The sequence below is a fragment of the Lygodium microphyllum genome, chromosome 22 (genome assembly GCF_053477565.2).
Source record: "Lygodium microphyllum isolate KBCC chromosome 22, Lygodium_microphyllum_v1.1.10, whole genome shotgun sequence".
NCBI lineage: Eukaryota > Viridiplantae > Streptophyta > Polypodiopsida > Schizaeales > Lygodiaceae > Lygodium > Lygodium microphyllum.
Window position 1 is genome coordinate 97,107,618 of NC_141156.1, and position 25,869 is coordinate 97,133,486.

The following is a 25,869-nucleotide window of genomic DNA, read 5'->3' on the forward strand; positions in this document are numbered from 1 at the left end:
CCCATCTCTCCCATAGCGTACGGGTTGCGATCGGACAGATTCACACCTCCTCACATAGGCTTCAGATGGAGACATGCAGATGGACAAATACCCTAGCAGAGGATAGGACTTTCCAGCTTTGTGGTCGAGAGCTTCAAACGGAGAAGCACTACATATGTAGATGCACAATATACTATGACATACGAGGACGGTACCATTACCCCAAACCGCACTACTACAAGACAGGAGGCCAGCTCATCCAGAAGGACACACATAGAGAGCAGTGATAGACGTCTTCTACAGAGCCGACCCTACTAACACTACCAGCCTAGCAAAGACGGAGCCACCCCTTTAGACACCTTACAGGACACGCCGTGGAGTCACATTGGTCAGAGCGATTTCCCTTCGTCGAGCACGACGACCCTGTTTACCAGGACCATGTCCGAGAAACCCACACCACATTCGGATCAGAGCCATTATCATGAGACACCAAAGACTCACCACCAAGCATATCAGTGAAGCAGCTAGGCACCGTATCATAGTTGAGATCATGTGCAGATCTTAAGATCAACTACAGCCCATAGTCTCCACGACACTTTTTGTACATGGCTCTATCAGATTTGGTTCTGCTTTCCTTTCCTTTTATTTTCTATCGATGGAACAATACTACACATGGTTCAACCCTAATATAGTGCCACCGTATAGTTATGTTCAGTATTGTTTCATAGGCCGCCCCCTTATTTGTAATGTTATCTTTAGCTTACTGATGAGATGACATTAGACATGGATGTACTTTGGATTTTGTCTCATAGGCCACATTAGCCTTATGTAGACATTAATATATCTATCTTTCTTTTTTTTGTATTAATTACAAAAAAAAGGTACAAGTTTACATGATTACAAGATACACGATGGCTCTAAGCCATCCTGTGTAAAATCTTAGTACGAGACAAACCAAAAGTTACAAAAGTCATGGCCAAAACACAGAGGAAATTGCCATATGCCAGGGAAGCAAGTCCTCCCGAGGGAGTAGGTCAGAGTGCCGAATGCGATCTATCTACCAATGCAAGAGACCTTTAAGCCTCACAATATGTCCTGGAACATTAGAGGCCAAATCAAAAAGACAGGCATTCCGAATGGTCCAATTGTGCCAGCATCCCCAGTATCGAAGAAAGTGAAACAAGATCTTCATATGCAACTGTGCCGATGTGGGGTATTTTGCCCGTACAAAAACCGAGTCAAAAGGGCTTAGCGAGAAACCAACCACTGCTCGCCAAACCGCTGACAAGAATGACCAGATATTCTTAGCAAGAGGGCAAGAAATAAATCGATGACGGGCCGATTCCACAGTTGCCGTTAGAGATTCGACGCTTGCAAAGGGCTGAAGCAAGAGGAAGACCACCAATCATCACCCTCCAAAGAAAGACCTTGCATTTGAACGGTGTCTTATTCAACCAGCCCTCCATTACAGTTGCCTTCCACCATGACCGGGATTTCTGCAATCCCCATACAGTTTTAGCTTTAGCAACCAGCCATTGATGATCTGTAATCAGAAGATGATACACTTCGTTAGCTTAGGCCTTCTCCAAATTGAACCGACCCGCAAGGTCCCACTTCTGCCAAGGACGATCCAAAGCAAGAGCAGGAAAGGGTTGCTGTAAACGCCCCGAATAACGTAGTATGCTTAACAATTATGATATTCGCTCGTTTTCGAGATTTAATATAAAAGAGAATGAACACTTAAAGCTGAAAATGAAAATTACTCACAAAATTACAGCCATGCAAATGTAAAAGTAATGGAGACAAGATTGAGGGTTGAAGATAGGCAAAACACCCCTCCCTTCCCCCCCACACCCCCTCTCCCCCCCCCCCCCCCACCCCTGCCCCGCTGCCGCGAAGGAATGTATTTCTGCTCAACCCAAGTCCCTTAGGGAAGAGCTCAATTACAATCAACCTGAGAGTGAGGAGAAGTAATTCTCACTCTCACAAGATCATGCAAATATGTACAAACACAAATGCATTATCTATTATGCAATGATAAGAACTGATTTCTTTACAGTATGAGAGAAGAAAGAGGGGAAATCAGCCTTTTTTCATTGTCGATCAGCAATACATGGATACGGCTTGCTTCCTGTTGCTAAAATGGAAGAAAGAGCTCGAGAAGGAGGTGCTGTAATGAATTTACAGGCTTGCTGTCCTGTAAAACAGCAGTGATAGAAGAGGGAATATGGAGGAATTTGATAATGGAGAAGTGGGGGATGATGATGGGGATGGATGGGGCCAGTTTCTGGCTATCTCTGTGTGTTGTACATGAGTTTACAGCAAAGAAAAATGATGCTGAATGAAGAAAAACGAGCTCTTATTTACAGGAGAGGGAAGAGCTAGTACAAAAGGGGAAAGTGGAGTAGCACAAGACAAGTGTTCAGCCACATGTCATGGGATGTGACAAGTGGTGGGACACTTGGAAACTTGTGTAACAAGTGTCTTGACATTTGTCTCTTCTCTATGGCCTTCCTTTTTGGGCTGAATACTGTCAAGAATGAAAACAACCAAATTTAGTAAGCACAGTCAGAGTACAGAATTTACTATTTTTAGAATGACATCCCTATTTTTTAGGACTAGGATTTTTAGGCTATTTCGAGGCTCCTAAAATTTAGGGACCCTCCAATATGGGTGCCATATAAAAGTTTTTTCCGTGTACATCGCAAAAACAGTATCAGAATCTTCATGTGACTTTCCTATGGAAAGAAATGTGCATTTCAAGCTTTCAGTCCACACATGCACATTGTACAAGCATTCATGATTATGCCATCTTGTTGATTGTAACTGTCTGTTTTGGTGGATCTAGCCCACACCTCAAGGCATCAATCCTTTCTGTGTGGGAGTCTAACCCTGATATGCGTGAGTTTTGATCACAGGCGCCCAATCGGGCCATATAGGTGGAAGTGTGAACTATCTTTTCTCTAACCCACCGCATGGGTCCACCATAATCTGTGACCACTTATCAGTGGCTTGCTCCAATGCACTTTTCTTTATATCTAATTAGTGCAAAGTAAACAAATTTAATAAATCGTTATATAGACAAATTAATGAAAAAGGATACAAATTCTGTTTCTATAGAGTTGTAACAGCCCTCTGGCTTTTATTCAGCTGCCCTCAGCTGAAAAGCTTCTTGATATGGCTGAAGAATGTCTGGGTAATCCTTCATGAATTTTTCATCTACCCACTATGCATCTGTTGTGGGTAGATTCTTGAATTTTAGTAAGAATTTTCGTGTCACAAGGCCACTTCTCGTGGTTCGATCCTTGTGAAACAAAATCTGTTCAGGTTCCAAGAGTTGCTCTGTTTCTTCAACTTCTGGGGGATCTTCAATAATGGGTTCCTTTGGTTCTGGTCCTATGTAAGGTTTTAGCAAACTTACATGAAAAGCATTGTGTACTTTCCAATGAGTAGGAAGCTCAAGTCGATAAGAAACTTCATTTATTTTCTCAATCACTTTGAAGGGTCCAAAGTATCTACTGGAGAGCTTTGGAAAAGATGAATTTTGACCGGAACCTTGTTTGAGCCTGCTTTTATCAAACTTTAGCAAGACATATTGACCTTGTTCAAAAGCCAAAGGTCTTCTTCGTTTATCTGCTTGCTTCTTTTGTTGCTCTTTGGCAACTTTGATAGTGGCTCGAACTTGATCCATTGCTGTTTTTAAATCTGAAGCAAACTCATCAGCAGCAAAAATCTTATCTTTAGTGCGAATAATTGGAGAAGGAATCACTTTACCCTGTACTATTTCATTTGGAGCTTTCTCTGTGCATGAGTGCGCTGTATTGTTGTAAGCAAACTCTAATAATGGAAGATATTTCTCCCATTGTGACTTATGTTCACTAACATAAGCTTTCAACATATCCAAAAGAGTAAGATTCATCACCTCTGTTTGGCCGTTAGTTTGAGGATGAAAACCTGAGAAGAACGTTAAAGTGGTTTTCAAATTCTCAAATAAAGCACGCCAAAAGTTACTTGTGAATTTGGAGTCTCTATCTGAAATGATCTCCGAAGGCATACCATGTAATGTGAAGATAGGTTGAATGAAAATTTTTGCAGCTTGTGCGGATTTCAATGTTTTATTACATGGAATAAAATGTGATTGCTTGTTGAATTGATCAATGATGACCCAAATCATATCATGACCTTGAGGTGTTCTTGGAATACCCGAGATGAAATCCACTGTGATAGATTCCCATGGATCTTTGGGCACTGGAAGAGGTTGCAACAATCCTGGAGTCTTCTGCCTATCATACTTGGATTTTTGGCATACTAGACAAGCCTCAAAGAAGTTATGTGTATCTCTTCGTAATGCTGGCCAATAAAAGTAGCGCTCAATTGCACTTAGAGTTGCTGCCCTCCCTCTATGCCTTGCATAAGGGGGTTCATGACTTTCTTTAAGCACCTTTTGTCAAACAGGAAAAGTGACACAAAGGCGATTGTTCATGAGAAGGCAACCGTCTTTGATGGAAAAATCTAGATGAGAACCTCCTTGTTGTAAATTTGACCAAATTGTTGCAAAATGAGTATCTTCATCATAAGTATTCTTCATTGTTTGAAAATCTTCATGATGAGCCACTGTAATAGTTGCAATGTGAGGCACTCTAGAAAGTGCATCAACAACTACATTTTGTTTCCCTGGAGTGTACATAATTTTAAAATGAAACATAGATAAGAAATTTTCCCGTCTTGCATGTTTCTCTTTCAAATGCTTTTTAGTCTTGAAATTGCTCACGAATTTGTTGATTCTCCTCTCTAAGACTTTGAATGGCTTGAAGGATAGCACTCGACTGATCCATTGAGACTCTAAGAAAAATACGCTCAAGCACTCAATGCAAGGGCTGAAAACAAACAATCTTATAATTGTAAGCACTACTAATGTTGGGGTGAGGACCGAGTCAAAGCTCTGATACCACTGTAAACGCCCTGAAGGAATGTATTTCTGCTCAATCCAAGTCCCTTAGGGAAGAGCTCAGTTACAATCAACCTGAGAGTGAGGAGAATTAATTCTCACTCTCACAAGATCATGCAAAGATGTACAAACACACATGCATTATCTATTATGCAATGATAAGAACTGATTTCTTTACAGTATCAGAGAAGAAAGAGGGAAAATCAGCCTTTCTCCATCGTTGATCAGCACTACATGGATAGGGCTTGCTTCTTGTTGCTGAAATGGAAGAAAAAGCTCGAGAAGGAGGTGCTGTAATGAATTTACAGGCTTGCTGTCCTGTAAAACGACAGTGATAGAAGAGGAAATATGGAGGAATTTGATAATGGAGAAGTGGGGGATGATAATGGGGATGGATGGGGCCAGATTTTGGCTATCTGTGGGTACTGTACATGAGTTTATAGCAAAGAGAAATGATGCTGAATGAAGAAGAACGAGCTCTTATTTATAGGAGAGGGAAGAGCTAGTACAAAAGGGGAAAGTGGAGTAGCACAAGACAAGTGTCCAACCACATGCCATGAGATGTGACAAGTGGTGGGACACTTGGAAACTTGTGTGACAAGTGTCTTGACACTTGTCTCTTTCCTATGGCCTTCCTTTTTGGGCTAAATACTGTCAAGAATGGAAATAACCAAATTTAGTAAGCACAGTCAGAGTACAGAATTTACTATTTTTAGAATGACATCCCTATTTTTTAGGTCTAGCATTTTTAGGCTAATTCGAGGCTCCTAAAATTTAGAGACCATTTCTGGCTATCTGTGGGTGCTGTACATGAGTTTACAGCAAAGAAAAATGATGCTGAATGAAAAAAAACGAGCTTTTATTTATAGGAGAGGGAAGAGCTAGTACAAAAGGGAAAAGTGGAGTAGCACAAGACAAGTGTCCAACCACATGTCATGAGATGTGACAAGTAGTGGGACACTTGGAAACTTGTGTGACAACTGTCTTGACACTTGTCTCTTCTCTATGGCCTTCCTTTTTGGGCTGAATACTGTCAAGAATGAAAACAACCAAATTTAGTAAGTACAATTAGAGTACAGAATTTACTATTTTTAGAATGACATCCCTATTTTTTAGGACTAGCATTTTTAGGCTATTTCGAGGCTCCTAAAATTTAGGGACCTCCTAAAATTTAGGGACCCCCCAATATGGGTGTCATATGGAAGCTTTTTCCGTGTTTATCGTAAAAATGGTATCATAATCTTCATGTGGCTTTCCTATGCAAAGAAATGTGTATTTCAAGCTTTCAGCCCACATATGCACATTGTACAAACATTTCATGATCATGCTATCTTGTTGATTATAACTATCTGTTCTGGCGGATCTAGCCCACACTTCAAGGCATCAATCCTTTCTGTGTGCGAGTCTAATCCTGATATGCGTGAGTTTTGGTCACAGGCGCCCAATCGGGCCATATAGATGGAAGTGTGAACTATCTTTTCTCTAACCCACCGCGTGGGTCCACCATAACATGTGACCACTCATCAGTGGCCAGCTCCAATGCACTTTTCTTTATATCTAATTAGTGCAAAGGAAACAAATGTAATAAATCATTATATAGACAAATTAATGAAAAAGGATACAAGTTCTGTTTCTATAGAGTTGTGACAGTTGCCTACTCTGGAGCATTAACAAAAGTTGTTCCCATAAATCACGGTATGCATGAGGGATTCTGAAATGTCTCTTGGCTGTATGAAACGATATCAAAACATTACGACTGGCAAGGGTGGCATCGACAACTGAAGTCAAGCCCAAATAAGCCATACGGTTAAATTTTTGTCTGAGCTCATGTTTGTCTTTCCAAGAAAGTAATCGCGAGGCTGCCAACAATTCTAGTTGAAAAGAGTTAGTATATAAGCGGTTCTCCACTGAATGCCAACGCGCCTTCTGGAGAACCAATTTCCAGAAGCAAACCAAATGAACAAGCAGGGATGAAGAAGGACTAGAAAACCCTGAGTTTGCATGAAGAACATGCCACCAGGAGCTCCGAATTTGTGTATTAGTATGCACAAGCCCGTGATCCTCAAGTAAATAGCGGGCTATAACGACCCATGGGTGATGATCCACGCATATGGCCCGAAAAAGAGACCAACGAAGTGCCAGCATATGAGTTTCAGTATCCAAAATAGCCCCACCACCCATGCGTTTGGGGGTACATGTATGCGACCAAGAAATCCATGAAATGCCTACATGCAAGAAATCCTTCTTCTATAACATGAAACGAATGTGCTGAGTAAGAGCATTCGAAGTAGTAGTAGTCCAGTGCAGCAAAGGCAAGAAATATGTGAGCATTGGTAATATAATTGTCTGAGCCACTTTGAGGCGAATATGGAAGGGCCAAGCCTGCGACTTCTAATATAGAAACTTAGCTGCCAGTTTTTGCGAAATCCACTCTAGTAGTTGCTTTGGCCGAATATCAACACCCAAAGGGTACCCAAGATGCCTGACAATGGAACCACGGGGAACCACCTATCCCTGCCAGCCCAATGACTGTAAATCAGACTCCGTACAACTGAGAATGATTGATTTGAAAGCATTGATTTGAAGACCAGAAGCATGACCAAAGAGCGTCCAAACATCTAATGCTTTGCGAATATTGTCCTTGTCTGCACGCAAAATCATAAAGCTATCATCAGCCAAAGATTGAGCAGTGAAGTACTGTCCAAAAGGAAGAGACAATCCAGCCAACTGAGTAGAAGCTGCCATAGAAGATAACATCGAAAGAACCGGACGAGTCGCAAGGGCAAAGAAGAGAGGACTCAAAGGGCAACCCCATCTCACAGAGCATGCAAGGACAAATGGCTCGGTAACACCACCATTCAGCATAACTCGCGAAGAAGCCGCAGCACTAATGGTGTAGATTAAGCGGAACATCCGAGTACCAAAGCCCATAGTAGACATAAGTTCTGCAATGAAAGACCAGTCCAAGTAATCAAAAGCCTTTTCCAGATCCAATTGAATCAATACCACTTGCTGATCAGAGTGCCTTGCATAGTCAATAGCCATTTGCACATTTAAAATATTATGCGGAATATTTCGGCGCTTAATGAAACCATATTGAAGAGGATGCACAATGGTCGGAAGATGCTTGTGGAGCCGATTCACCATCACTTTGGAAAAGATTCTATACATCGAACCCATCAAGGAAATTGGTCTCCAATGTTTCAACATTGATGGCGAAGGAACTTTTGGAAGCAATTTAATAAGACCTTCTTTCCATGAGGAAGGCATGAACCCCAGTTCCAAATTTGCTGAAACATAGTCGTCAATGGTTTCACCAGTTGGGTAGCAGAAATCTCAAAGAATTCGTTGGTGAGACCGTCCCAGCCGGGACTTTTATCCTTGGGCAGGTGTAACAAAACATCCATAACCTCCACCTCACAAATATCTGTCTCCAAAGTAGTTTGCATATCAAGTGGAACCTGATTGCGGACCAAATCATAGAAAACTGAGCATGCATGAATAACTTGGTCAAAAGGTGAAGGAGAAGAACCAAGAAGGTCCAGAAAATAATTCTTGCACATATTCACAATAGTCTGAGGATCAATGACCATTTGACCTTCTGGATCCTGGATTCTAGTCATATTTTCTCAAGCAGGAGATGGATGTAGAGCTCGAAAGAACTTATGAGTCTAACAATCACTATCTTGCAAATTCTCAGTCAAATTTTGGAATTTGGCCTGCTAATAAGATTTCAACTGAAACTCTTTGATAAGATCAGCCAAACACATCACCAGTGACAGAAAAAATACATCATCTGGAGTGTCCACCAGCAGAGAACGAACCAAAGCCAGTTTGTCCTCCGCTTCTTGTCGACGGCGCCGATAAAGAGAGGCATGATGAATCCCATACTGCCGAGCAACCCGCAACACATTAGAGAGCAATCGTTCAAAAGAAGCATTGCCCTCAGAGGCGAAGTCCAATAAAAATCTATCAATCAATTGCTGCATATAGTCTTGAAAGATTGAATGCTTCATATAAGATGAGTTGAAACGCAAAGGGAGTCTATCTAGAAATTGCTTAAAAGGTGGAATAGGTTGAGCAAGTATCTCAAGCTGTAGAGGGAGATGATCTGACAAGGTATATTGCTGCAACACTTTCATTTCCAGCATCTTAGGAAGAAAATCATCATTCAGCATGATGTTTATGCGGTTCAACCGCGACCATGTAGTTGCATACTGCGCAAAATGGAAAGTAAACCCTGTAGAAGAAGGGTGTAGCCAAGACCAAAGATCTTGGTTAAGTACAGCAAGAGCAAACACATTCCATACACGACTTTCCAGAGCATCCATCACCGAATGCTTTGATGTGGACTGTGAAGAATCAACACACATATTAAAATCCCCGATCAAAAAACCCCGTCTGCCTAGTGATAAGGAGGTTTGCAAAGTATTCCAAAGATCCCGGTGGGATAGAGGGTCATTCGGAGCATAGAGGCCTAACAACCATAAGATCTCTCCTTCAACTAAAACTTCAATCACCACAAAACGGCCATGTACATCATTTTTAATAAGAATAGGCTGGTATTTCTCATGTACAATCATAAGCACACCAGAATAATGCATGGCATGTGTCCCTGCATAAAACAAGCGAAACCCATGGCAATCCACAACTTTTCCTGCTTCACCGTGACTCTTGTGCTCGACAGCACACAAGACATCCCACTGATTCTCATGCAATACAGTCCACATGGCATGTTACTTATGGCGAGAACAAATTTCTCGCACATTCCACGTGGCTATCTTCATGTGTATTCAAAAAGAAAATCAAGAACGAGGCACAGCTTGCCTCAATTTAACATTTTCTGCTAGAATGTCAAGGACTCCCTCATGCAAAAAATCAGCTAACACGGCAAAGGAGTTCTGACGGACGGCTTGAGAGGTAGACGGACTATCCACTGTCTTGTGGATGGAATGGGGATAACAACGATCCCATGGAGTAATCACATTATCTCTAGTATCAAAAGCCAACTTAGGAGGTGGTCCCTTTGGACCGTCCGTATATACTTTCCTAGTAGATTGATTACGGGGAGCAGAGGAAACCGTAGTATGAGCATTGTGCTCTGAAGACACCATTTCTTTCTTGCGCATATAAGTGCGCATAGAATCTTGTGAAGCATTAGGCCCAGTATCCGCCCGGCCAACATCAAACCTTTTACCTTTTTTGGCACGCACATCTACCCAGTCATTGCCACGGGAATCCAAACCCGAAACGTGTTGTTTACCTTTATCCAAAACTTTAGGTGGCTGGGTTGCATCGTGCGATGGAGCATCAAGCACCATATCTTCCATGGGTAGCACAACATGCTCAGCATCTGAAGTCGGTTGCTTCTCTGGGCATTTGGCCATAAAATGCTCCAATTTTCCACAGGAAAAGCAATGGCCTGCAAAGTTCTCCCATTTCAAAGAAAGTGCAAAGGATGTATGCCAGAGCAATTAAGACATAACCAAGCAGGCCTTTTCCTAGCAGTGTCCCATTACATACACAAACGGTTATGATTCATGGCCCTTAGGCTCGCGGGGACGAGAACAGTACCCACAACGGCCATGGCATCCTTTAACAGTGGCCAATAGATAACCGGACAATTTTCCACTTCAACCCACACCGGGCATTCACGTTGAAGCAGGCGTTAAAAATCTGCCATTGGGCACCATGGCACAACATGGACCAAACGGCGATAAAAAAACAATGGCAGTTTAGACAGGAGATCAGCACAGTGCTTCTCAAATTTCAACAGCACCTCATAGAAGCCTCGGGGCCCAACAAAAATCTCCTCAATACACTCCCCTTGTAGTAGATGGTGCAGCCACTGGCGAATATGGGAAAGCACTGGTATCTTGCCAGTGAAGAAGAGTATAACAGCAGGTCATAAAACACCGAAAATGAGCGCAAGATATTTTTCGGGTCCACCGTGGCTTCCAGAACATCTTCAGCTCCTGAGTAAGAAAAAGCTTCATGATTATGTTGGACATAATCGCGAAGCAGCATGTTTGCAAACTCCAACAAATGCTCCTAGTCAACATCATGAGAATCCACAGAATGAGAGGCAACCTGAGTATAAGAACATTCCTGATGATCCATTGTCTCTTCCGAAGTATGCATGGTGCGTTTGTTTGCAGGCTGGAAGTTAGGACCAGGAGGCATCTCCTCTGTGCAAGGAACCATATCCTCTGGTTCCTTTGTATCAATATTCGGGCCAAGGGTTGCCACCATTTGGTCGATTAAAGCCATATCCAGACCAGCCATGTTGTATCACCACCCGATTAAACCTGGCAAATCTGCGATATGCTAGTCAGAGCATCCATGCTGTGGCACAGCACAATTGACGGTAGGCAGTATGCAGGACATGAAAAACGGGGCTGGCCAGGTCAGCAGAGTGCAGGTCACGCGGGCAGGCGCCAGGGGCCAGTGCAAGAACAACTTCCACATCTGCCTTTGTTGCTCTTGCTCTGTCTCTCTGTCGCCGCTTCTTTTGGTTGACGAAAACAGTCGAATTAGGGTTTTCTGCAGCAAGGCGCAGATGCAGGCGATAGCAGGCCTAGGTCCAGGCAGTGGCAGACGACAGGCCTCCAAACGACGGCGATGGGCCTCCAGATACAGGCAACGGCGACGGGCCTCTAGATGCAGGCGACGTGGCTGCAGGCGACGGCAACAGGGCGCAGGCAACAGCAACCATGGGGCTGCAGGTGACGGCGACGGGGCGCAGGCGACGGGCCTGCAAGCGACCTCTCTCTCTCTCTTCTCTCTCTCTCTCTCTCTCTCCTCTTTCTTTCTTTCTCTCTCTCTCTCTCTCTCATCGAGCTTCTTGGTCCGCATGCGATTGTAGCTAACACCATACCATGCTTGCATGGACCAACCGTAGCAATGGCTTTGACTATTCTTTTCCACCTATCCACTCGAAGTAAGTGGAATGGGAGATTGCAGTGAATGATAGTGCATGCAAACTCTATCTCCACATTCCTTTGCCTCTTTTTGAAGAAAGACAAAGGACGGGAAACCTCACCCATAGCTTCTTGTAGTGCGGCTTTTCCATAGAGTCTTTTGCATCTGACAATGGCAAGGGAGCTAGAGCCCATTGAGGTGCATTGGCTAGGAAAAGGTGGAGTAGGTATAGAAGTCGGTATTTCAGAAGCATCCACTTACATGTTTAGGCAAACCACCTTCCCTTGAGCTTTGCCATGCTCGATAACACATAGCAGCTTTGACAGGAGAGGGAACAGTACTTCTTCATAATCTCATTTGCTACGGATGAATGAGCACATTGAAGAAGAGCAACCGCATGTACTAAGCCTCCCTTTGCAACCAGAAGCACAACTAGAAAGAACAAGGGGAGGAAGCCATATCACTTGAAAGAATGGTGGAAATGAGACACAAATGAAGAGACCAGGTAGAACTAGCACGCAGAAAGCTCCAAGCCAAGCCATTGCTAGTTCCACATGTGGCCATCCCTCAAGGAGAGGAGTGCGATCCTATAAACTAGAGCCAAGAACTTGGAGTGTGGGAGCATTGGGAAAATTGTAGCCGCCCCTTCAAATTCGCCTTTACGTTCCCTCAAACGCTGGACATGGTATTGTCTCCAAGGGTGGTGGGCGTAATAAATCTCTCAGTGAGGCTGGGGAGGAGATGGTTGGAGAAAAGAATCAGACATCCGACGAGGTGGTAAGAAGAGCATGTAGATTATTAGAAAGACAAGACCATGGAGATGCCCAAGAGAGTGGAAGGCTATGAGACACAACCTAAGTGACGTAGAAACATCTGGGACTCTAACTTAGAGGCTTGGATGGCTTTCTATAACACCCTATCACACGATAGGGATGATTCTACCTACATGTCCTACTTACGGAGGATTGGATTTGATTTCAACCGGGAAGGGCATGGTAGGTATGATCTCCCTATGATCTACAATGTGAATGTTGCAAGGATGGAAGGACATGGACTGCATCGACCACCCACCTTGGTCAAGTGGATGATGAGCGTTGTCACACTACTAGTCATCGTTTTTCCACAAAACTTACAAGTCCAACAGTTGCAAGTTGCATTGCTTGAGGCCTTCGCAAGATTTGTGGTGTAGAGACCAAAAGCTTTATGAAGAGGCTTTGGCATTGTGGATAGGATAGGGAGAGGAAGAGGGAGGTGGATAAAATGAAGAGAGAGGGAGAGAGGGCAAGTGAGAAAGAGGAAGTGAGGCAAAGGGATAGGGAAAGAGTGCAAGAGGAAAAGGAATAGTGGTAGGAGACGGAGAGGAGAGGAAGAGAAGATGAGGGAAAGGGATAAGGAAAGGGAGAGCAAGGGGAAGAGGAATAGGGATATGGCAAGGTATTGGAGTGGAAGATTGAAGGAGGAGATTGGTTTTTTGGACAAAGTGGTGACAAGGGGAGGCTGCCCTTTATAGTGGGCTGAGGTGAGGGAGAGGATAGGAGAAGTTAGAAAGAGTAGAACAACTTTCAAAGTTTGGAAAATGCTCATCAGTCAATGTTCATGTGTGCAATGGCTAGAAAAAACGAGCAGAAGTTTGAATGCGTGCAGTTTGCAACGGTCGGGATTCGCTACGCCTACAGGAATATGCAGGATCGTACGGAAGGTGTGTACAGAACGTTCCATGTAGACATGGAATGCAACAATGATCAAGGCCCAAGGTCTCCCACCCAAAAAACCACAGTAGGCCACTGCAATTGCTTCCACTCCTACTAGACAATTGAGTAGGGCTACACCTCCCATTGCTGCCTCATTTGTTCTTTTTGCTGGAGTCGCCATTGGACATGTGGCACGTGGACAGCCTTAGTAGCCTATATCTTTTAGTATTCTTAAAGGATTAATTAATTGGTCTGCTAGTTTCTCACCCATTGCAATCTTTGCATCATTCCTAGGTCATCCTCTACACCTTGATCTAGGACCACTTCACCTCCTTAGACGTTGCCTTGGTAGCATTTTGCTGATGGATGTATGCGATGGTGGCCATATCCTTAGGTTTTCTATCTTTAGTCTTTTGTTGCATTCACTCATACATACATGTTCATTGCATTGTTTTTTCATTTAGCTCTCATTTTTTGTTTTGTCTTTGGAGCATCTCCTATCAACCTCTCTTTTGTAGATTTTGGTCTCTTTTGTAGGGTTTTACTTTTTAGTGTAGGGCTAACATGTAGGTTTGCACTGGTCCTTGGGTTGCATATTTCATCTTCATTGGAGATTTACTTTTCTATTGACATGGAGGCTTTCCTCCCAAGGTGGATCATGCAACATCTCTCTTAATGCTATCATGGTGGTGACTTTTACCTTGCTCTTCTCGTCAGGGTGCTTCATCTTCATCTCTCATCAAGTTTCTGGATATCATAGGAAGTGCAACATGAGGCTCCTTTTCCTCCTTCAACATTGACATCTAGGGTTGAAAGGGGGTTTCAACTTTGTGTCCGTTCATGTTGTTCTACAAGGCCGGCCCTATTGTACCATCATCTTTGTAAAAGGGGGCTTGGGCAAGTGAACCAATTTCCCACAAGGGATATTGTCCGATTGGCACTTGTGGCATGTGCATTCTTATCATGTAGGACACTACTCTACATCTCATTGTGTAGAGCATACTTGAATGGATCTTGAGCTGTCTCCAAAACGGTTCCTTACCACCACACCACCATACTTTATCCCCCTTTACCTCATCATTGACACCCTCGAGTGGTCGAGTTAGCTTGTCTATTTTGTTATGTTGAGGATCTAACCGTCCCTTTTCATTGTCGCCATGGGAGACATTTGTTAGGCCACAAACCATATCTTCTCACCCATCAAAAAAGAAGAAAAGAATTCAATGTGGTTCCATCCACCTTTATAAGACTTGGTACGCTAGAGGGTAGTCAACGAGGAATATCGGATGCCTTGCTCTTGCTGGGGGCATCACTTGAACTCCCTTGGTAAGATGACCATTGCCTTTATAGTCTTGGTAGGCCTTTGGGCAGCCAACATGGGCCCTTTGTCCCATGCCTTGGCTATATTTGGTTGGGATGCCTTGGGTAAAATTACGCTTGAGCTTTTCTTCCAATCCCTTCTTTGTTATAGTTTTGGGCCCAAGGTTGTCTCCGTACGTAGTACGGATTGATCTGTACGGTATGGTACGGTGCGTATCTGTATGATTTAGTAAGAAAAAATGGGCACTTTTTGGCCACTCTACTTTAAGTCTACAACTTTCTTTTTTTATTTTTCCTTTGTTTTTTTTTTCTTCTTTGTAAACGCCCCAAACAACGTAGTATGTTTAACAATTATGATATTCGCTTGTTTTCGAGATTTAATATAAAAGAGAATGAACACTTCAAGCTGAAAATGAAAATTACTCACAAAATTACAGTCATGCAAATGTAAAAGTAATGGAGACAAGATTGAGGGTTGAAGATAGGCAAACCCCCCTCCCCCCCCACCCACCCCCATCCCCAACCCCAACCCCAACCCCAACCCCCCGAAGGAATGTATTTCTGCGCAACCCAAGTCCCTTAGGGAAGAGCTCAGTTACAATCAACTTGAGAGTGAGGAGAAGTAATTCTCACTCTCACAAGATCATGCAAAGATGTACAAACACACACGCATTATCTATTATGCAATGATAAGAACTGATTTCTTTACAGTATGAGAGAAGAAAGAGGGGAAATCAGCCTTTCTTCATCGTTGATCAGCAGTATATGGATAGGGCTTGCTTCTTGTTGCTAAAATGGAATAAAGAGCTTGAGAAGGAGGTGCTGTAATGACTTTACAGGCTTGCTGTTCTGTAAAACAGCAGTGATAGAAGAGGGAATATGGAGGAATTTGATAATGGAGAAGTGGGGGATGATGATGGGGATGGATGGGGCCAGTTTCTGGCTATCTGTGGGTGCTGTACATGAGTTTACAGCAGAGAAAAATGATGCTGAATGAAGAAAAACGAGCTTTTATTTATAGGAGAGGGAAGAGCTAGTACAAAAGGGGAAAGTGGAGTAGCACAAAACAATTATCCAACCACATGTCATGAGATGTGACAAGTAGTGGGACACTTGGAAACTTATGTGACAAGTGTCTTGACACTTGTCTCTTCTCTATGGCCTTCCTTTTTGGGCTGAATACTGTCAAGAATAGAAACAACCAAATTTAGTAAGCACAGTCAGAGTACATAATTTACTATTCTTAGAATGAGATCCCTATTTTTTAGGACTAGCATTTTTAGGCTGATTCGAGGCTCCTAAAATTTAGGGACCCCCCAATATGGGTGTCATATGAAAGTTTTTTCCGTGTACATCGCAAAAACGGTATCAGAATCTTCATGTGACTTTCCTATGGAAAGAAATGTGCATTTGAAGCTTTCAGCCCACACATGCACATTGTACAAGCATTTCATGATCATGCCATCTTGTTGATTGTAACTGTCTGTTCTGGTGGATCTAGCCCACACTTCAAGGCATCAATTCTTTCTGTGTACGAGTCTAACCCTAATATGCGCGAGTTCTGGTCACAGGCGCCCAATCGGGCCATATAGGTGGAAGTGTGAACTATCTTCTCTCTAACCCACCACGTGGGTCCACCATAACCTGTGACCACTCATCAGTGACCAGCTCCAATGCACTTTTCTTTATACCTAATTAGTGCAAACGAAACAAATTTAATAAATCATTATATAGACAAATTAATAAAAAAAGATGCAAATTCTATTTCTATAGAGTTGTGACAGTCCTCTGGCTTTTATTCAGTTGTCCTCATTTGAAAAGCTTCTTGATATGGCTGAAGAATGTCTGGGTAATCCTTCATGAATTTTTCATCTATCCACTATGCATCTGTTGTGGGTAGATTCTTGAATTTTAGTAAGAAGTTTCGTGTCACAAGGCCACTTCTCGTGGTTCGATCCTTGTGAAACAAAATCTGTTCAGGTTCCAAGAGTTGCTCTGTTTCTTCAACTTCTGGGGGATCTTCAGTAATGGGTTCCATTGGTTCTGGTCCTATGTATGGTTTTAGCAAACTTACATGAAAAGCATCGTGTATTTTCCAATGAGCAGGAAGCTCAAGTCGATAAGAAACTTCATTTATTTTCTCAATCACTTTGAAGGGTTCAAAGTATCTACTGGAGAGCTTTGGAAAAGATGAATTTTGACCGGAACCTTGTTTGAGCCTGCTTTTATCAAACTTTAGCAAGACATATTGACCTTTTTCAAAAGCCAAAGGTCTTCTTCGTTTATCTGCTTGTTTCTTTTGTCGCTCTTGGGCAACTTTGATAGTGGCTCGAACTTGATTCATTGCTGTTTTTAAATCTGAAGCAAACTCATCAGCAGCAAAAATCTTATCTTTAGTGCGAATAATTGAAGGAGGAATCACTTTACCCTATACTATTTTATTTGGAGCTTTCCCTGTGCATGAGTGCATTGTATTGTTGTAAGCAAACTCTAATAATGGAAGATGTTTCTCCTATTGTGATTTACATTCACTAACATAAGTTTTCAACATATCCAAAAGAGTAAGATTCATCACCTCTGTTTGGCCGTCAGTTTGAGGATGAAAAGCTGAGGAGAACTTTAAAGTGGTTCCCAAATTCTCAAATAAAGCACGCCAAAAGTTACTTGTGAATTTGGAGTCTCTATCTGAAATGATCTCAGAACGCATACCATGTAATGTGAAGATACGTTGAATGAAAAGTTTTGCAACTTGTGCGGATTTCAATGTTTTATTACATGGAATAAAATGTGATTGCTTGTTGAATCGATCAATTATGACCCAAATCATATCATGACCTTGAGGTGTTCTTGGAATACCCGAGATGAAATCCATTGTGATAGATTCCTATGGATCTTTGGGCACTGGAAGAGGTTGCACCAATCCTAGAGTCTTCTGCCTATCATACTTGGATTTTTGGCATACTAGACAAGCCTCAATGAAGTTATGTGTATCTCTTCGTAATGCTGGCCAATAAAAGTAGCGCTCAATTGCACTTACAGTGGCTGCGCTCCCTCTATGCCCTACATAAGAGGGTTCATGACTTTCTTTAAGCACCTTTTGTCGAACAGGAAGAGTGACACAAAGGCGATTGTTCATGAGAAGGTAACCGTCTTTGATGGAATAATCTGGATGAGAAACTCCTTGCTGTAAATTTGACCAAATTGCCGCAAAATCAATATCTTCATCATAACTATTCTTCATGGTTTGAAAATCTTCATGATGAGCCACTGTAATAGTTGCAATGCGAGGCACTCTAGAAAGTGCATCAGCAACTACATTTTGTTTCCCTAGAGTGTGTACATAATTTGAAAATGAAACATAGATAAGAAATTTTCCCATCTTGTATGTTTCTCCTGCAAATGCTTTTGAGTCTTGAAATACTTCAAGCTCTGATGATCAATTTGAATAAGAAATTCATTGCCTAAAAGATAATGTTTCCATATCTTCAAAGCATGAACCACTGCTAAGAGCTCCTTTTCATAAATGTCATACCTTTTCTCCACATCATTTAGACGGCAGCTTTCAAAGGCTATGGCATGGTCTTCTTGATTTAGCACTGCACCAATACAATCACCGCAAGCATCTGCTTTCACCACAAATGGTTTTACCAAATCTGGAATGATAAAAACAGGTCCAGAAGTAAGAGCTCTTTTCAGCCTTGTGAGGGCTGCTTTCTCTTTTGCCTTCCATTGGAAAGACCTCTTTTTCTTTGTAAGGTCATGAAGTGGAGAAGCCATATGTGCAAAATGCTTGATGAAGCGGCAATAATAAGAGCATAAGCCAAGAAACGATCGCACCTCATGTACATCATGAAGATAAGGCCATTCTTGGATTATCTTGATCTTTTCAGGATCCATCTGAATTCTTTCAGAAGAGATGACATGCCTAAGGTAATTTATTTTATGCATGAAAAATTCACTCTTTTTACCATTTACCAAGAGTTGATTTTGTTGAAGTAATTGTAGAACAATCTCCAAGTGCTAATGATGCTCCTCTTCATTCTTGCTAAAGACAAGAATATCATCAAAGAAAGTACCGACATATTGTCGATGCTCTCTAAAGATGCGCTCCATTCGATTAAAGGTGGCTGGTGCATTGGTTAATCCGAAAGGAACCACCAAGAATTCATAAAGACCATATGAAGTGCGGAAAGCAGTTTTGGGTACATCTTGTGGTATTACCCTAATTTGGTGATAACCACTCTTTAGATCAATGCAGCTAAAAACCTTTGAGCCTCCTAGACGATCCAAAATTTCGTTAATTCTGGGAATAGGAAACCGATTCTTCATAGTGATTTTGTTGAGGGCTCGATAATCAATGCACATCTTGAATGTGCCATCTTTCTTTTGAACAATAAGAACCGGTGAACAAAATGGTGAGCTACTTGGCCTAATTAGCCCACGGTTGAGCAGGTCTTCGACTCGCTTTCTGATTTCTTCTTGTTGAGGATGGCTCACACGGTATGGTGCTATATTAGGAGGAGAACTGCCCGGAATAATATCAATATGATGGTCTTTTGGCCTTTCTGGGGGAAGCTGATAAGGAAGATCGTCCGAAAAACAATCTTTATACTTTTCCAAGAGCTGAAGTCGCTCTTGGTTTTCAGCATTCATATTATCTTTTACATCAGTGACATAAAACAAACAACATTGAACACAATCCTTAATTGCTCTAGAGACTTGCATATGGCTTACCATATGTATGGTGTCTTCAGAAACTCCAGCTTGGATCTCATACTTCTTGCCTTTGTTGGTGAGTTCTACCTTCTTTTTCTGAGAGAAGATGGTTGAATCTACTCTATGATTCCAGGGCATGCCAAGAATCACATCGCAACCATCAAGGTCTCCGATACAGAAGGTATCTTCGTCACTGTAGCCTTGAATTTGAAACTTGAGCTTGCCAATGTAGGGTGTCACAGTCTTCACTGTGTCACTTTCATCGGTATTTAAAGCTTGGCGAACTTCTGCCGGAGTATCCAGCTCTTTATTCTTTAATCCAAGCTCTTTAGCTAATTGCAAGGAAATGACATTTTCATTCGTCCCAAGATCTATCAAAAATAGTGTTTGCTTACCTTGCAATTGTCCCCAAGCTTTTAATGATTTGCGCATCTCTGAAGTGTGAGTTGTGTTTGCAACTACATCACTGATAGCATTGATTTTCACTGGCGACTTAGGCTTGTTGTCAGAAACCTTGCTTTGTCCTTTGTTTGGACATTGCTTCGCTATGTGGCCAATTTGTCCACATTTAATATCTATTCTATTATCTTTTGTCTAAAATAATCAAGTAATTTTTTTGTCGTACTAATATCATACCGTACCTTATAAAATCTTAAGGTACCATTTAGTACCGTATTTTATCGTACTGTACCGTATCGTACCTTTCGTACCTGACAACTATGTTTGGGCCTTAGAGGGGGTGTTGAGCCAACAAAACTCATTACTCATTAATTAGCTCTTAAAAACGGCCCCAAAATAGTAAATGATCAAAATTTCCATTAAATTTGGAGTCATTCTGGAGAGTTTTTGTGTCCCACATACAAAACCCTAATTTGGGAGCATACTTCAACATCTGTAAATATATAGGTTGCCCACCATTCAGGCCCAATCCTTCTGTGTAGGTTTCTTACTCCCACGTGCAGATTTCAGCCATTATCCATCGTCCATCTGCTATCCAGCCTTTGCCAACTGTAGCACATCCTCTCCAGCATCTGGCATCTCCATCCGTGCTATTGCCTTGTTGCTTGGAGGCCTCATAATGCTACGTTTTCAGTTGCCAGCTGTCGCCTGCAATATCCTCACACGTGTCATTGGTCCCTGCCATATCCTAGCCAAGTGCTAATCACTAAGCTCATGTGATCTAATAGACATCCTTCGTCCTTGAAATCGTCATCGTGCACAAGGTCAACTAATCCATTTATAACTTGTATGTATCCTCCACAGAATCTATCTTTGGTTCGTCATACCTCAAATCAAGCTCATTGGAATGTAAATTCTTTGTAAGCTAACATCATCATCACCAACAATGCTACCTCAAAAGCCGTTGTTACGTTAGCTATAATTAAATAAATTCATTTCAATAAATCAAATCAGCTCCATAGATTCACTACAAGGGTCACTTTCATGTGGGTGATCATTCGGTTGGACACTTTGAAATTGAATGCAACACATTATGTAGTCTATGCAAAGTAACCTTCTTCTAACTGTGCAAGTTTTGGACCTAAAACATCAACCAACTCATTGTAAATCTGTTGGCAATCTACATGATCCGTGAAGCTTGAGGGATTGTATGTGCATGTGTGCATTCGCACACACGTGTGTCACTTTGTCTGTTTGTTTGTGCATGTGTTTGTGTGTGTCCATCTGTGCATGTGCATGAGTGCGCGCATGCGTGTGTCACTTTTTTCTTTGGGGGCCTGTTGACCCCCGGTGGAGGGGAGGGGAGGGAGTTAGCAAGGGATGGATTTTCATAATTAATGCCAAACATGAAGAGGAGGATATTGTATCTGACTTTAATAGCATTTTTGAAGGATAACTATTTTGAAGAGGCATTGAAGATTCGGAATCTTCTTGAAGAATTTGGTGAAGTAGGGGATCAGAAGCACGGCTTATGGCCAGTGTCAATCCTTGGTGTGCGTGAGCATGTATTCACAGGAAGGTGTGCTTCTCAATGAAAGTTTGTACTGTTTTTATTAATTCAGGTTAAACAGGAGATTGTAATGTTGACTGTCTGATATATTTTTGAAATATCAGTGTTTCTTCGCTGGCATGGTTCATGTCCAATCAAGAGGGAAGTTTTGTAACACTTGGGCAACGTGTACTAGCCAGACCATTGAAGTAAGCTTGATTTCCTGAAGTGAACGTCTGTTATTTCTTGATTGAAGTTTTGTAACACTTCGGCAATGTGTATTAGCCAGACCATTGAAGCTTGCTTGATTCCTGAAGCCAATATCCATTATTGGGTAGTTTTGTATTATTGACTCGCCTTCTCTTGTTTCTTTCAGAGTGAGGATGCACTACGGACATCCCGATGTCTTTGACAGAGTTTTCCATATTACTAGGGGAGGCATTAGTAAAGCTTCCCGAATTATCAACATCAGTGAGGATATCTTTGCAGGTTAGAGAAGTCCTTTCAGCTCTTGTTGTCTGCCATTTTGAATCTTGGTTAAGAAGTAAATGTGGTAAGGACTTATTTATAGAAATCAATGGCTTTCAGGTTTCAATTCAACTTTGCGGCAAGGAAACATTACTCATCATGAATATATTCAGGTTCAAGGGGCAATTAGCAGTAGATCCTCTGGTTTTCAGTTATCTTAAAATATCCATCCAGCAGCAGATAGAATACTAAGAAAGTGTTTTCGGATGGTTCCCTCATCTTCTCTGCATTGAATGTCCTTTTCCATCATCTTTTTTAACTTTTGGGCAGGTAGGGAAAGGACGAGATGTGGGTCTGAACCAAATAGCCATGTTTGAAGGAAAAGTTGCTGGAGGGAATGGAGAACAAACATTAAGCAGAGATATATATCGATTAGGACAGCTGTTTGATTTCTTTCGCATGCTGTCTTTTTATGTTACATCCGTTGGTTTCTATGTGTGTACAATGGTATGGATAATTCCTTGTGCATTGTTCTGCAAATTTGATTTTTTATCCTTTTTCAACATCTGAGCTATTTATTCTTGTGCAGATGACTGTTTGGACAGTCTACATATTCCTTTATGGGAAAGCCTACTTGGTTAGTATTTTCAAGACAACTGAGTGTGAAGATGCACGTGTAAATTAGCCTCCAGAATCTATTGATCATTTCATTGTTTTTTGCAGGCATTTTCGGGAATTGGAAGTTCTCTTGAGAATAGAGCTGAAGTAACAAGCAATACTGCACTCCAAAGTGCTCTTGACACTCAGTTTTTGTTTCAGATTGGTGTATTTACTGCTATACCTATGATCATGGGCTTTATACTTGAGCAGGGAGCTTTCAAAGTAACACAGTTCACCTCTAGCTTCATATATGCTGTTCCCATTTGTATGGAAGATTGGTCTTATATATTTTCTTAAAATAATGCAGGCTATCATAAATTTTGTTACAATGCAACTGCAGCTTTGTTCAGTGTTCTTCACTTTCTCATTGGGAACAAGAACTCATTACTTTGGTAGAACAATCCTGCATGGTGGTGCAAAGGTGATTTTGTAATGTTATGAGTAGAGAAACAGTGTTCCATTTTAAAATTTTATGTCCTCTTGCACTTTGCTTTACATGTGGTAAATTGCTGCAGTATCGTGCAACTGGAAGAGGTTTTGTGGTTCAACATATCAAGTTTGCTGAGAATTATAGGCTGTACTCTCGCAGTCATTTTGTCAAAGCGTAAATATTTTTCCAGCCTGCCCTAATGGTTCAAATAGTGATCTAGATGGACGACATCTAGCAGTTTCAGGCCGTTTGTCATTCATAATATGTTTTAATCAAATGGGATGCCTCTCATTCTGAAATCCATATTATGGCTGCGCAGGTTAGAAATTGTCATACTTCTCCTGGTATATGCTGTCTATGGCTTTGAGACATCGACTGTGGGATATATTCTCCTCAGCTTCAGTAGTTGGTTTCTTGCTATATCCTGGCTATTCGCCCCCTACATTTTCAACCCGGCTGGTTTTGAATGGCAAAAGTAAGTTAAAGATTATGGTGTAACCTTTGCTGCTTTTCCATTTTGGAGGTTAAGGAGGCCTTCATGTAACGAGACCTCTTCATTCATTGTCTGTTAAACAAACTGGACAGGACTGTTGAAGATTTCTCAGACTGGACAAATTGGCTCTTATATAAGGGGGGTGTGGGTGTCAAGGGAGAAGAAAGCTGGGAAACTTGGTGGGATGAAGAGCAGGCATGCCTTTTTTACACAATATCTCATTAATATAAAAGTATTGTTCTCAATTCAGATAGTTTTAGAAGACGATTTGAAAAGACTGTTCTCACTGCAGGAGCATATCATCACTCTTAGAGGAAAAATTCTGGAGACCATTCTAAGTTTGAGATTCTTTTTCTTTCAATTTGGAGTTGTCTACAAACTGCATGCTGCAAACAACAGCACTAGTTTGGGAGTAAGAACAATGTGGAATTTGTCTTGCAGTGTTTAGAAAGGTTTAAGATATTTCAAGAAAGGGCCTTCAAAAATTTCTTCTGATGCAGGTCTATGGTATTTCGTGGGGTGTGCTAGTAGTGATTGTTCTCTTATTCAAGGTTTGAAATGCTGAGTTTCACTTATGCTCATTCTTTGTAAGGTTTTAGCATTTTCTCTGACTTGGGGAATTTGATGCAGGTGTTTACGTTCAGTCAAAAAGCCTCGGTGAACTTCCAGATGATCCTTCGTCTTATCCAAGGAGTAATATTTGTGTTCTTGATTGTCAGTCTGACTCTATTGGTCGTGTTGACAAGAGTCTCACTTGGTGACTTGTTTGCTAGTTTGCTAGCTTTACTTCCAACTGGCTGGGCGATTATCTCGGTACTTTCGTTTCCTTCTCTGTTTAGTAAAGTTTGTGGAAATTAAAGAATAATCAGATGCACAAGGGGCTGTCTCACACACATGCATGTGTGCGAGACACACACACACACTCTCTCTCTCTCTCTCTCTCTCTCTCTCTCTCTGTGCGCGCGGGCGCACGCGCGTGTCTCAACTTGAAACGTCAGCTAGAATTCTTTCACTATTGCTTTTGATCGTAGTCTCAACTTGAGACAGGAAAACAATTTTGCTTTTGACTGCTGATGGACCTTAAACCATCTTTTTATCTGTAATGACATCTTCAACTGGATATAGTATTCCACCCAAAAGTATGTGGTTGTGCTGGAGCACTGCACTATGCTGCTCTCTCTCTTTGTCTAGTGCTAATTCTGATGGATTCTAAGAGAGAATCAAGCCCTTGAAAACGAGTAAAAAAAAAAAAGGAAGGAAGAAAACCTACCAAGTCAAGATCAGGCTAGATCCACCTAACTATTCCTATGACATGCCCTTACGGGCAATGCAAACAAATGCTTGTCTGGTTTGTGTGGAAGTATGCATTGCATGTATAATATGTTTTATTTGATATAAAAGTTTAAACATGCATATGATAAGTTGTTGGTGGTTCCAGATTGCTATTGCATGGAAGCCATTTGTGAAGAAGCTGGGTTTGTGGAAATCCATACGCACAATAGCCCGTTTTTATGATGCTGCCATGGGCCTTGTCATTTTTCTGCCCATTGCCATGCTCTCCTGGCTTCCATTCGTATCGACCTTCCAAACACGGCTGGTCTTTAACCAAGCTTTCAGTCGGGGCTTGGAGATTTCTCTCATCCTTGCTGGGAACCAACCCAACTCGCAGATGTAAGATGGAAGACAATCTCTCTCACATGGTCTGCATGTACATCATGGAAGATCGTCCTCAGAGCGAATATGAATTATTGGGTCCAGGATATGGAATCCGCAAGCTTTTCTTTTTTGAAGATTGCTCTCAGCCTCAGGGAATTAAGATCAACCTTGGGTTTTTGAGGTGTAACGTATGTATGGATTATAATGAGCAGATTCAGAGACTCGAATATGGTGTGTGCAAGGAAGGGTATTGAGTAGACCTGGTGTTCTTAATTTGCCCTGGCAACAAGAGCTGTAAAATATTTATGCGGCTGCATTCTTCTTGGATATTTGTAAAGCTTTACTCATCATCTGAATGCATTGTTGTTGGATATTTGAATAGCTTTATTCATAATTCAAATACATTGCTCTTGGGTATTTGTAAAGTTGTGCTCCTTCAGACACTATATTTGGCCTTGTTATAGATCAGATAGGGTCACACACACATACACACCCACACCGTATACAAATGCACGCATGATTTATATGAAAAGGACGGAAGTTTGTGGGAGTGCTCAAGATCTCTCACGGATGTATATTAACAGTGAAGTAAATGCCATTGGAGCACATGTGCGAGCATGCACGCATGTGCACACGCAC

General features: G+C 41.8%; 1 protein-coding gene across 1 annotated transcript in view; it reads left to right on the forward strand.

The window, feature by feature from the left end:
• The window catches only part of LOC148017425 (callose synthase 9-like), a 202,201-nt gene extending 176,596 nt beyond the window's left edge, over nucleotides 1-25,605 (forward strand). Inside the window, exons 37-51 of the mRNA XM_087662494.1 lie at nucleotides 21,426-21,553; nucleotides 21,649-21,732; nucleotides 21,900-22,012; nucleotides 22,112-22,164; nucleotides 22,322-22,498; nucleotides 22,581-22,628; nucleotides 22,715-22,873; nucleotides 22,959-23,072; nucleotides 23,167-23,255; nucleotides 23,401-23,556; nucleotides 23,667-23,769; nucleotides 23,867-23,986; nucleotides 24,075-24,125; nucleotides 24,205-24,387; nucleotides 25,013-25,605. Of these exons, the coding sequence (XP_087518620.1) occupies nucleotides 21,426-21,553; nucleotides 21,649-21,732; nucleotides 21,900-22,012; nucleotides 22,112-22,164; nucleotides 22,322-22,498; nucleotides 22,581-22,628; nucleotides 22,715-22,873; nucleotides 22,959-23,072; nucleotides 23,167-23,255; nucleotides 23,401-23,556; nucleotides 23,667-23,769; nucleotides 23,867-23,986; nucleotides 24,075-24,125; nucleotides 24,205-24,387; nucleotides 25,013-25,249 (1,815 nt within the window). The 3' untranslated portion in view covers nucleotides 25,250-25,605. The remainder of the gene's footprint in view (nucleotides 1-21,425; nucleotides 21,554-21,648; nucleotides 21,733-21,899; nucleotides 22,013-22,111; nucleotides 22,165-22,321; nucleotides 22,499-22,580; nucleotides 22,629-22,714; nucleotides 22,874-22,958; nucleotides 23,073-23,166; nucleotides 23,256-23,400; nucleotides 23,557-23,666; nucleotides 23,770-23,866; nucleotides 23,987-24,074; nucleotides 24,126-24,204; nucleotides 24,388-25,012) is intronic.
• The last annotated feature ends 264 nt before the right edge of the window (nucleotides 25,606-25,869 follow it).